The 12,170-nt window shown below is 45.5% G+C and overlaps 1 protein-coding gene across 1 annotated transcript in view; it reads right to left on the reverse strand.

Annotated features, from left to right (window-relative positions):
* Nucleotides 1-12,170, reverse strand: part of LOC134929556 (ATP-dependent translocase ABCB1-like) — a 270,024-nt gene that overhangs the window by 115,237 nt on the left and 142,617 nt on the right. Inside the window, exons 14-15 of the mRNA XM_063925150.1 lie at nt 10,830-10,976; nt 1,578-1,679 (exon numbers count right to left, since the gene is read on the reverse strand). Coding sequence (XP_063781220.1) covers nt 1,578-1,679; nt 10,830-10,976 — 249 coding nt within the window. The remainder of the gene's footprint in view (nt 1-1,577; nt 1,680-10,829; nt 10,977-12,170) is intronic.

Genomic DNA, 12,170 nt, shown 5'->3' on the forward strand with positions numbered 1-12,170 from the left:
GCATCTTGCAGAGTGCTGGTGCATGCAATCAGGTATCACTGCGGTGTTACAGAGTACATGGATGCATACTGTAACACCGCAGGCTACTACCCCAGGGAAAGGCTACAGATGCTGGAGCCAATGCAGCAGTATCCACATCTGAATCCTGCCCAAACACTGGGTCTATTCACTAAGCCGTGTATGGAGATTAAATGGATAGAGATAAAGTACCAGCCAATCAGCTTCTAACTGACATTTTTAAAACACAGCTTGTGACATGGCAGTTAGGTGATTGGCTGGTACTTTGGGCGGGATGTACTAACCTCCGCCGCAGGGATAAGTTACGTTTTCTCTGCAATCTCATCTAACCGCTCCGCTGGCTGCCATTTTCCCTTAGCTCCCCTGTCTGCATTCTTTCTCCTCTCCCTCCTGATCACCGCCGCGCCCACTGAAGTTCTCATATCGCTGCGCTCCCCCTGGCCGATGGCATATGCGCACATCTCAACAAGTCCAACAAGCCTGTGTGCGCATGCCCGGAAAACCAGTGAGCTGTGCGCATGCGCCAATGGAGGATGAGGAGGGAGAGGAGAGAGAATGCAGACGGGGGAGCTAAGGGGAAGCAGCGTCCAGCGGAGCGGTTAGATGAGATCGCAGAGAAAACGTAACTTAATGCTGCGGCGGAGGTTAGTACATCCCACCCTTTATCTCCTTCCACTTTATCTCCGTCCAAGGCTTAGTAAATAGACCTTAGTAACAGTTACCTTTGGCAGTTATGTAACGACCGCCGGTATACCGAAAAGTATTCTCCCTCTTGGGGTGTCCACGACACCCCTGGAGGGAGTATATAAATAGCGAGGTGCACATGGCGCGTGCTGCAGCGTGGCGAGCGCAGCATGACGAGCACAGCAAGCACACAAGATGTTTTTTTTTCTGGTGGTCGGGATCCCGGCGCTGGTATGCTGGACGCCGGGATCCCAAGTGCCGGGGAAACATACCACACCCATGTAACAGCTATTTCTATATCTCACCCAATGCACAGCATTTAAAGAGGATAGTTTAGTTATACACATCTGTCCCTGCCCCAGTGGAGATTACAGTCTATTGGGTCGATGTATCAAGCAGCGAAAACAGTGGAGTAGTTGCACATACAGTAGCATCCAATCAGCTTTGAGGAAGCATTTATCAAGTTCACTCTATAACATGGTAGGTAGATGCTGATTGGTTGCCAGTGCCACATGTATGCACACATATACACATTGGTTCATTTTTTGTCAGAAATCAGTTAATCAGCAGATATATTTTGGGGTGTCTGAGGAAACTGGAGTATCTAGAGGAAACGCTGTCCACCATGTCTGGCCAACCCATGACAATGATTCGCACAGACAACCCACCAGCTTACCATTATCACACCCCAATCTCATAGACTTTGCCTTTTCTGCCGATTGAAAATTGGGACAGTTTTACCAACAAATGGGACTGTTGAAGACTTTGGTATTCTTATTAACATTGGGAAAGTAGTATTGAGGACAAGTGTTTTCCTTAAATAACTGTATAAAAGGTAAATACATTAAAATAAACCATTTTTATTAAACACTCACCTGAAGGGAAATGGTGATAAAAAACAATACTCCAAGTCCCAAAAAGAGCAAAGAAAACATGTTACTTCTGGACCTGATCTCATCGGCCTGCCCTGCGAATACCTGGGGGATAAGAGATAGCACATTGCTGTTACTAAGGGTAGAACTAGAAGGCATTTTTATACGACGCATGAACTGGTATCAATGCAGCGCTGCTGTCACTGTCTGCAGGTAGTAGCCGTGATTAGCATCGCACGATGGGCGCATTCATTTGTTGTTCCATCTATAACATAGGACAGTGGTTCTCAAACTTTCTTGAATCATGGCGTACTAAAATATAAGCATTTTTATCACGGCAACCCTCGGATAAATGTTTATTATTTGGAAGAAAAATATTACATTAAGTAGATTGTGCCTTCCTGTCATTCTTAGGGTCAGTTATGTGGTGGTGCACAGTTGTGCTTCTTTTTGTCCGCATGTTTTATGATTGGCAGTCACCAAACCTGGTTTTGCCTATCACTTTGACCATAAATAATTTGATTTGTTTCTAATCTTGACCACCAACCCAAGGCACCCCTGCAAGAGCCTTGCGGCACCCTGGCACACAGTTTGAGAACCACTGATAAAGAGGTAATTTAGGACAGTACGGATGGTGTAATGGTTAGCATTACTGCCTCACAGCACTGAGGTCATGGTTTTGATTCCCACCATGGCCCTAACTGTGTGGAGTTTGTATATTCTCCCCATCCCTGTGTGGGTTTCCTCCGGGTACTCCAGTTTCCTCCCACAATCCAAAAATATACTAATAGGTTAATTGGCTCCCAACAAAATTAACCCGTGCGTGTACATGTGATAGGGAATATAGATTGTAAGCTCCACTGGGGCAGGGACTGATGTGAACAAGCAAATATTCTCTGTAAAGTGCTGCAGAATATGTGTGCGCTATATAAATAACTGGTAATAAATAATAAAATGAGCACCGAATGCAAAATGCCTTGACTCTCCATAGGTGCGCCAGGGAGGCCCATGCAGCTAAATGAAAGGACACCACAGCTGTCTTTATTATATATGACAATTTTGTACATGATCATTTTTGGGGGGATGAGACCCAAAGACTGTCAGCTTTTGTATTATGCAAATTTCAAGTCATTCAGCGGAATGAAAGGCTTCGTGGGCTGTGGAAATAAAACCCATAGACAGCCTTTTCATCATTCTATCTCGTTTCAGTGATCTTGCACTGCAAAATCTCCTATCTGTACTGCTGCGCAACACTAGGTGCACTGATGTGCCAACTGTATTTTCCAAAGAGCGCTCTCATGCTGCTCAACCCGCCTCACTGCTGGTTAATGGTCCAGCACCTCCACATGCCACCATATCGCTCCATAAGCTCATTGGGTGAAATCTACTAGGCGTGCTTGCGTATCAGTAGCGCATGCAGGGGGGGTTTCCAAGTACCCAGAAACCCCCCCTGACGGACCAAATTCTTTTTTTCAGAGACAGAGACAACCTTGTCTCCGTCTCTTCACTAGCTGCGCACCCTCACCCCAGTGCTACTGGCCGGCCACCGCCGGTTCAGCTGTAACCGCTTCCAAGTCAGGAGTCTTTCATATCCATTCCACCTGCTCCGGCGCCCATCACTGCCAGGCAGTCACGGAGGAGCACCTGCAGTAATCTACAGTACGTGTGAAGTATGGGGGAAAGGTGTGTGTGTGTGTGTGTGTGTGTGTGTGTGTGTGTGTGTGTGTGTGTGTGCGTGCACAGTTGTTTTTTTAATCACGGTGTGTGTGTGACTGCTACATGTATGTGTGCATATGATGTGTGTGTGTGTGTACTGTATGCATGCGGTGTGCCACACATATACTCTGCCTCTCTCACTATATATATATATATATATATATATACACACATATACACATAGATAAATCCGGCACTCTGAATAAATGGATAAATGTCCGGGTGCCCTCCTGGAAATAATGCAGCAGTGGTATCCTTACCCACCTATGGCTCAGGTGCTAGCGGCGAAGGAATAAAGGCGGCACTCCTTGGACTTACCACTGCTATATATATATATATATATATATATATATATATACGATGTATACTCGGATCGGCACTCTCCCTGTGGATTCAATGGTGCTCCGGTGCCATCTGGAAGATGCATGCATATGCTTTCAGAATAGAGCAATCAGCGGCACTCAGAGACTGCAAAAGCCAAGAATAAAGTGCAAGTGCTTTTAATCCATTTTAGCAAAACAGGGGTGATCCAACGTTTCGGGGCGCGAACGTCCCTTTGTCAAGGTGAACTCTGTGTTTGTTCACCTTGACAAAGGGACGTTCGCGCCCCGAAACGTTGGATCACCCCTGTTTTGCTAAAATGGATTAAAAGCACTTGCACTTTATTCTTGGCTTTTGCAGTCTCTGAGTGCCGCTGATTGCTCTTTTCTGAAAGCATATATATATATATATATATATATATATATACATGCATAGATGTGTATGTGTGTGTATATATATATATATATATATATATATATATTTTGAACAGAGGGCGGCACTCAATGGTCTTAAACAGCATACCAGAATAACTCAATACTCCATCATTTCAACGTTTCGGGTTTATTCCAACTAGTCGTCAGGATAGAGCTGCTGTATCCTGACGACGGGTTGGAGTAAACCCGAAACGTTGAAGTTATGGAGTATTGAGTTATTCTGGTATGCTGTTGTAAGACCATTGAGTGCCGCCTTCTGTTCATTTTGTAAATGCTGCTCTGACTGGCACCTTTGAAAGCTGTGGGACTCAGGGAGTGGCGACCATCTGGAATCTGTGTGTGTCTATATATATATATATATATATATATATATATTAGTGATGTGCACCGGAAATTTTTCAGGTTATGTGTTTTGGTTTTGGGTTCGGTTCCGCGGCCGTGTTTTGGGTTCGAACGCGTTTTGGCAAAACCTCACCGAATTTTTTTTGTTGGATTCGGGTGTTTTTTTTGAAAAACCCTGAAAAACTGCTTAAATCATAGAATTTGGGGGTCATTTTGATCCCATAGTATTATTAACCTCAATAACCATAATTTCCACTCATTTTCAGTCTATTCTGAACACCTCACACCTCACAATATTATTTTTAGTCCTAAAATTTGCACCGAGGTAGCTGTGTGACTAAGATAAGCGACCCAAGTGGCCGACACAAACACCTGGCCCATCTAGGAGTGGCACTGCAGTGTCACGCAGGATGGCCCTTCAAAAAAATACTCCCCAAACAGCACATGACGCAAAGAAAAAAAGAGGCGCAATGAGGTAGCTGTGTGACTAAGCTAAGCGACCCTAGTGGCCGACACAAACACCTGGCCCATCTAGGAGTGGCACTGCAGTGTCACGCAGGATGGCCCTTCAAAAAAATACTCCCCAAACAGCACATGACGCAAAGAAAAAAAGAGGCGCAATGAGGTAGCTGTGTGACTAAGCTCAGCGACCCAAGTGGCCGACACAAACACCTGGCCCATCTAGGAGTGGCACTGCAGTGTCAGACAGGATGGCCCTTCAAAAAAATACTCCCCAAACAGCACATGACGCAAAGAAAAAAAGAGGCGCAATGAGGTAGCTGTGTGACTAAGCTAAGCGACCCTAGTGGCCGACACAAACACCTGGCCCATCTAGGAGTGTCACTGCAGTGTCACGCAGGATGGCCCTTCAAAAAAATACTCCCCAAACAGCACATGACACAAAGAAAAAAAAAGGCGCAATGAGGTAGCTGTGTGACTAAGCTCAGCAACCCAAGTGGCCGACACAAACACCTGACCCATCTAGGAGTGGCACTGCAGTGTCTGACAGGATGGCCCTTCAAAAAAATACTCCCCAAACAGCACATGACGCAAAGAAAAAAAGAGGCGCAATGAGGTAGCTGTGTGACTAAGCTAAGCGACCCTAGTGGCCGACACAAACACCTGGCCCATCTAGGAGTGGCACTGCAGTGTCACGCAGGATGGCCCTTCAAAAAAATACTCCCCAAACAGCACATGACGCAAAGAATAAAAGAGGCGCAATGAGGTAGCTGTGTGACTAAGCTAAGCGACCCTAGTGGCTGACACAAACACCTGGCCCATCTAGGAGTGGCACTGCAGTGTCACGCAGGATGACCCTTCAAAAAAATACTCCCCAAACAGCACATGACGCAAAGAAAAATGAAAGAAAAAAGAGGTGCAAGATGGAATTGTCCTTGGGCCCTCCCACCCACCCTTATGTTGTATAAACAGGACATGCACACTTTAACGAACCCATCATTTCAGCGACAGGGTCTGCCACACGACTGTGACTGAAATGACTGGTTGGTTTGGGCCCCCACCAAAAAAGAAGCAATAAATCTCTCCTTGCACAAACTGGCTCTACAGAGGCAAGATGTCCACCTCATCAGCATCGTCCGATTCATCACCCCTTTCACTGTGTACATCCCCCTCCTCACAGATTATTAATTCGTCCCCACTGGAATCCACCATCCCAGGACCCCGTGTACTTTCTGGAGGCAATTGCTGCTGGTGAATGTCTCCACAGAGGAATTGATTATAATTCATTTTAATGAACATAATCTTCTCCACATTTTCTGGAAGTAACCTCGTACGCCGATTGCTGACAAGGTGAGTGGCGGCACTAAACACTCTTTCGGAGTACACACTGGAGGGAGGGCAACTTAGGTAGAATAAAGCCAGTTTGTGCAAGGGCCTCCAAATTGCTTCTTTTTCCTGCCAGTATACGTACGGATTGTCTGACGTGCCTACTTGGATGCGGTCACTCATATAATCCTCCACCATTCTTTCAATGGTGAGAGAATCATATACAGTGACAGTAGACGACATGTCAGTAATCGTTGGCAGGTCCTTCAGTCCGGACCAGATATCAGCATCAGCAGTCGCTCCAGACTGCCCTGCATCACCGCCAGCGGGTGGGCTCGGAATTCGTAGCCTTTTCCTCGCACCCCCAGTTGCGGGAGAATGTGAAGGAGGAGATGTTGACGGGTCGCGTTCCGCTTGACTTGACAATTTTCTCACCAGCAGGTCTTTGAACCTCTGCAGACTTGTGTCTGCCGGAAAGAGAGATCCAACGTAGGTTTTAAATCTAGGATCGAGCACGGTGGCCAAAATGTAGTGCTCTGATTTCAACAGATTGACCACCCGTGAATCCTGGTTAAGCGAATTAAGGGCTCCATCCACAAGTCCCACATGCCTAGCGGAATCGCTCTGTTTTAGCTCCTCCTTCAATGCCTCCAGCTTCTTCCGCAAAATCCTGATGAGGGGAATGACCTGACTCAGGCTGGCAGTGTCTGAACTGACTTCACGTGTGGCAAGTTCAAAAGGTTGCAGAACCTTGCACAACGTTGAAATCATTCTCCACTGCGCTTGAGACAGGTGCATTCCACCTCCTTTGCCTATATCGTGGCCAGATGTATAGGCTTGAATGGCCTTTTGCTGCTCCTCCATCCTCTGAAGCATATAGAGGGTTGAATCCCACCTCGTTACCACCTCTTGCTTCAGATGATGGCAGGGCAGGTTCAGGTGTTTTTGGTGGTGCTCCAGTCTTCTGTACGCGGTGCCTGTACGCCGAAAGTGGCCCGCAATTCTTCTGGCCACCGACAGCATCTCTTGCACGCCCCTGTCGTTTTTTAAATAATTCTGCACCACCAAATTCAAGGTATGTGCAAAACATGGGACGTGCTGGAATTTGCCCAGATGTAATGCACGCACAATATTGGTGGCGTTGTCCGATGCCACAAATCCCCAGGAGAGTCCAATTGGGGTAAGCCATTCTGCGATGATCTTCCTAAGTTGCCGTAAGAGGTTTTCAGCTGTGTGCGTATTCTGGAAAGCGGTGATACAAAGCGTAGCCTGCCTAGGAACGAGTTGGCGTTTGCGAGATGCTGCTACTGGTGTCGCCGCTGCTGTTCTTGCAGCGAGAGGCAATACATCTACCCAGTGGGCTGTCACAGTCATATAGTCCTGAGTCTGCCCTGCTCCACTTGTCCACATGTCCGTGGTTAAGTGGACATTGGGTACAACTGCATTTTTTTGGACACTGGTGAGTCTTTTTCTGACGTCCGTGTACATTCTCGGTATCGCCTGCCTAGAGAAGTGGAACCTAGATGGTATTTGGTAACGGGGGCACACTATCTCAAGCAATTCTCTAGTTCCCCGAGAACTAACGGCGGATACTGGACGCACGTCTAACACCAACATAGTTGTCAAGGCCTCAGTTATCCGCTTTGCAAAAGGATGACTGCTGTGATATTTCATCTTCCTCACAAAGGACTGTTGGACAGTCAATTGCTTACTGGAAGTAGTACAAGTGGTCTTACGACTTCCCCTCTGGGATGACGATCCACTCCCAGCAGCAACAACAGCAGCAGCAGCGCCAGCAGCAGCAGGCATTACACTCAAGGATGCATCGGAGGAATCCCAGGCAGGAGAGGACTCGTCAGACTTGCCAGTGACATGGCCTGCAGGACTATTGGCTTTCCTGGGTAAGGAGGAAATTGACACTGAGGGAGTTGGTGGGGTGGTTTGCGTGAGCTTGGTTACATGAGGAAGGGATTTACTGGCCAGTGGACTGCTTCCGCTGTCGCCCAAAGTTTTTGAACTTGTCACTGACTTATTATGAATGCGCTGCAGGTGACATATAAGGGAGGATGTCCCGAGGTGGTTAACGTCCTTACCCCTACTTATTACAGCTTGACAAAGGCAACACACGGCTTGACACCAGTTGTCCGCATTTCTGTTTAAATAATTCCACACTGAAGAGCTGATTTTTTTTGTATTTTGACCAGGCATGTCAATGGCCATATTCCTCCCACGGACAACAGGTGTCTCCCCGGGTGCCTGCCTTAAACAAACCACATCACCATCAGAATCCTCCTTGTCAAGGTGGAAGGCGCAAGCTCTTCCCGTCCAGTGTTGGGAAGGTCAGGCATCGCAACCGACACAATTGGACTCTCCTTGGGGATTTGTGATTTCGAAGAACGCACAGTTCTTTGCTGTGCTTTTGCCAGCTTAAGTCTTTTATTTTTTCTAGGGAGAGGATGAGTGCTTCCATCCTCATGTGAAGCTGAACCACTAGCCATGAACATAGGCCAGGGCCTCAGCCGTTCCTTGCCACTCCGTGTCGTAAATGGCATATTGGCAAGTTTACGCTTCTCCTCAGATGCTTTTAATTTTGATTTTTGGGTCATTTTACTGATCTTTTTTGTTTTGGATTTTACATGCTCTGTACTATGACATTGGGCATCGGCCTTGGCAGACGACGTTGATGGCATTTCATCGTCTCGGCCATGACTAGTGGCAGCAGCTTCAGCACGAGGTGGAAGTGGATCTTGATCTTTCCCTATTTTTTTAACCTCTACATTTTTGTTCTCCATATTTTAATGCGCACAACTAAAAGCCACCACAGGTATACAATGTAGATGGATGGATAGTATAGTATTACATTACTTATGGACGACGAGTGCACTGACGACACAGAGGTAGGTACAGCCGTGGCCAACCGTACTGCTATATATATATATATATATATACTGTATAATAATAATAACAGACCTGGTGGACACTGTCAGCAGACTGCTAAACTAGTATGAAGAAAAAAAAAGCCACCACAGGTATACAATGTAGATGGATGGATACTATAGTATAGTATTATATTACTTATGGTTGACGAGTGCACTGACAACACAGAGGTAGGTACAGCCGTGGCCTACCGTACTGCTATATATATATATAATATACTGTAAAATAATAATAACGGACCTGGTGGAGACTGTCAGCAGACTGCTAAACTAGTATGAAGAAAACAAAAACCACCACAGGTATACAATGTAGATGGATGGATAGTATAGTATTATATTACTTATGGACGACGAGTGCACTGACGACACAGAGGTAGGTACAGCCGTGGCCTACCGTACTGCTATATATATATATATATATATATATATATATAATATACTGTATAATAATAATAACGGACCTGGTGGACACTGTCAGCAGACTGCTAAACTAGTATGAAGGAAAAAAAAGCCACCACAGGTATACAATGTAGATGGATGGATACTATAGTATAGCATTATATTACTTATGGACGACGAGTGCACTGACGACACAGAGGTAGGTACAGCCGTGGCCTACCGTACTGCTATATGTATATATAATATACTGTATAATAATAACGGACCTGGTTGACACTGTCAGCAGACTGCTAAACTAGTATGAAGAAAAAAAAACCCACCACAGGAGTGTTTTTCAGGCAGACAAACGTATACTGGACTGGTGGTCACTGTCAGCAAAACTGTGCACTGTACTCCTGCTATAACTGCTCCCCAGTCCCCACAATTAGGCAGTGTGAGCAGTGCACTCAGCACAGATATATGCAGCAGTGCAGCACACTGAGTGAGCCCAGATATGGTGTAGCATTTTTTTCAGGCAGAGAAACAACGGATTAAACTCACTGGTGGCACCCTGCACTGTACTCCCTAACAGCTGCTCCCCGTCCCCAATCCTCCCCAAAATTATAACTAAGTCACTCAGTCTTTTCTACTATAACGGAGAGGACGCCAGCCACGTCCTCTCCCTATCAATCTCAATGCACGTGTGAAAATGGCGGCGACGCGCGGCTCCTTATATAGAATCCGAATCTCGCGAGAATCCGACAGCGGGATGATGACGTTTGGGTGTGCTCGGGTTAACCGAGCAAGGCGGGAGGATCCGAGTCGCTCGGACCCGTGAAAAAAAAAGTGAAGTTCGGGCGGGTTCGGATCCCGAGGATCCGAACCCACTCATCACTAATATATATATATATATACGGAAATACCCCTCTGAAAATCCTGCGTTTGCCCCTGCGTATATCAGAGTGCTTGGTGGGTCCAAGACTTGGTAAATGACTGCATTGAAAGCAGGGGCTAGTTTAATTAAAATATCACTCTTATTTATTTTGCCCCCCCTCCTTTCCCCCAACATACAGTTACTTAAGTTGCCAGTTGCACGATGTGGAAAAGGCAGTCTCGCCCATAACAGCCAATCACATTATGTAATTTTTCTAGTGCATCTTAGAATGCAAAAGCAAAATTCTGATTGGTTTCCATCTGTTCTGCACACATTTCTATAGGTCGCCACTGTATTTAGGTGCTGTTTGTATGAGACATGAACATTATCAGTTATTATAACATGGTTATTATAGCAATAAACTATTTTGCAATAAGACATGTCTAGTAATAAAAGCTTGAAGCCATACTCCGATAATCCTGGAAAATATAATGGAAAAGGCGGGTCTGGTGCCACCGTTGATTATTGCGCAGATGAGTCCCACCACAAAGTACGGCCATTCGGATTTATTCAGCTTCAGGACCTTGAAAAATGAAACTGGAGGAGGCTCTTCATTCTGTGAAACATGAAAAGTAAGAATTATAATAGAAGTTTCAGTAAAGGGGGACGTAGTCTGGGCTATGCATGGAAATTGAAAGTCAGGAATGGTCCTGTATATACAGTGAAGGGCAACAAAAAATACATACGACACAGAACCCTGGCAATAAAAAATATATAACAACAATTGACTAAAGTACTAGGGTCCTACAGCAACAAGAGGGAATTAAAAAAGAAGAAGAACTTAGTGGACATTTACCTTAGTAACACTGTACAATAAAGAAGCAATTACATATTTTTATTGATATAAAGAAACTCGTAGAGTATGCAGTATAGTTAGTATCTGAGGCATTAATATTAACTACGCTTCTTTGCTGCTGTTAAAATAAAAATAGACGTTATGGTAAGAACTTACCGTTGATAACGTGATTTCTATTATGTCCACAGGTATCCACAGGATAACATTGGGATATGGTTGAGCGACAGCAGAAATGGCACCAACACGGTCACGAGCTTTCTGGCCTCCCAGGATGCATCGGGGCCTCACCATATAGTCCCACCCACTGACTCAGTCAAATCAGTTCTTTCCACAGTGATTTAGGCAGGAGCATCAGGTAGAAACCTATTTAGGCGATAAGAACACACATGCACACCCTTCCATACAAGAGGGAAGAGGTTTAGTGATTGTCAAGATCCTCAAATCAGGTGCATCAGGGTGGGATACCTGTGGACATAATAGAAATCACGTTATCAACGGTAAGTTCTTACCATAACGTCTATTTCTCTGGCTGGGTCCACAGGATTATCCATAGGATAACAATGGGATTCCCAATGCCAATTTTAGTGGTGGGGACGCTCCTGATTACACAGGAGGATCTTTCGCCCGAAGTCTGCATCATGAGAGGCAAAAGTATCCAAGGCATAATGTCTAATGAATGTGTTTATGGAAGACTATGTGATTGCCTTACATATCTGTTCTGCTGAAGCACCCTGTTGTGCTGCCCATGAAGGACCTACCTTACGTGTAGAGTGTGCAGAGACATTAGCCGGAGTAGGGAGATCTGCATGAGAATAAGCATCTGATATTACCATTCTGAGCCATCTTGCGAGCGTCTGTTTACTAGCAGGCCATCCTCTTCTATGAAATCCGTAGAGGTTGAAGAGAGAATCTGTTTTCCTGATGGCACTAGTACAATCTATGTAGATTCTTAAA

This window comes from Pseudophryne corroboree, chromosome 5 (assembly GCF_028390025.1).
Source record: "Pseudophryne corroboree isolate aPseCor3 chromosome 5, aPseCor3.hap2, whole genome shotgun sequence".
Taxonomy (NCBI): domain Eukaryota; kingdom Metazoa; phylum Chordata; class Amphibia; order Anura; family Myobatrachidae; genus Pseudophryne; species Pseudophryne corroboree.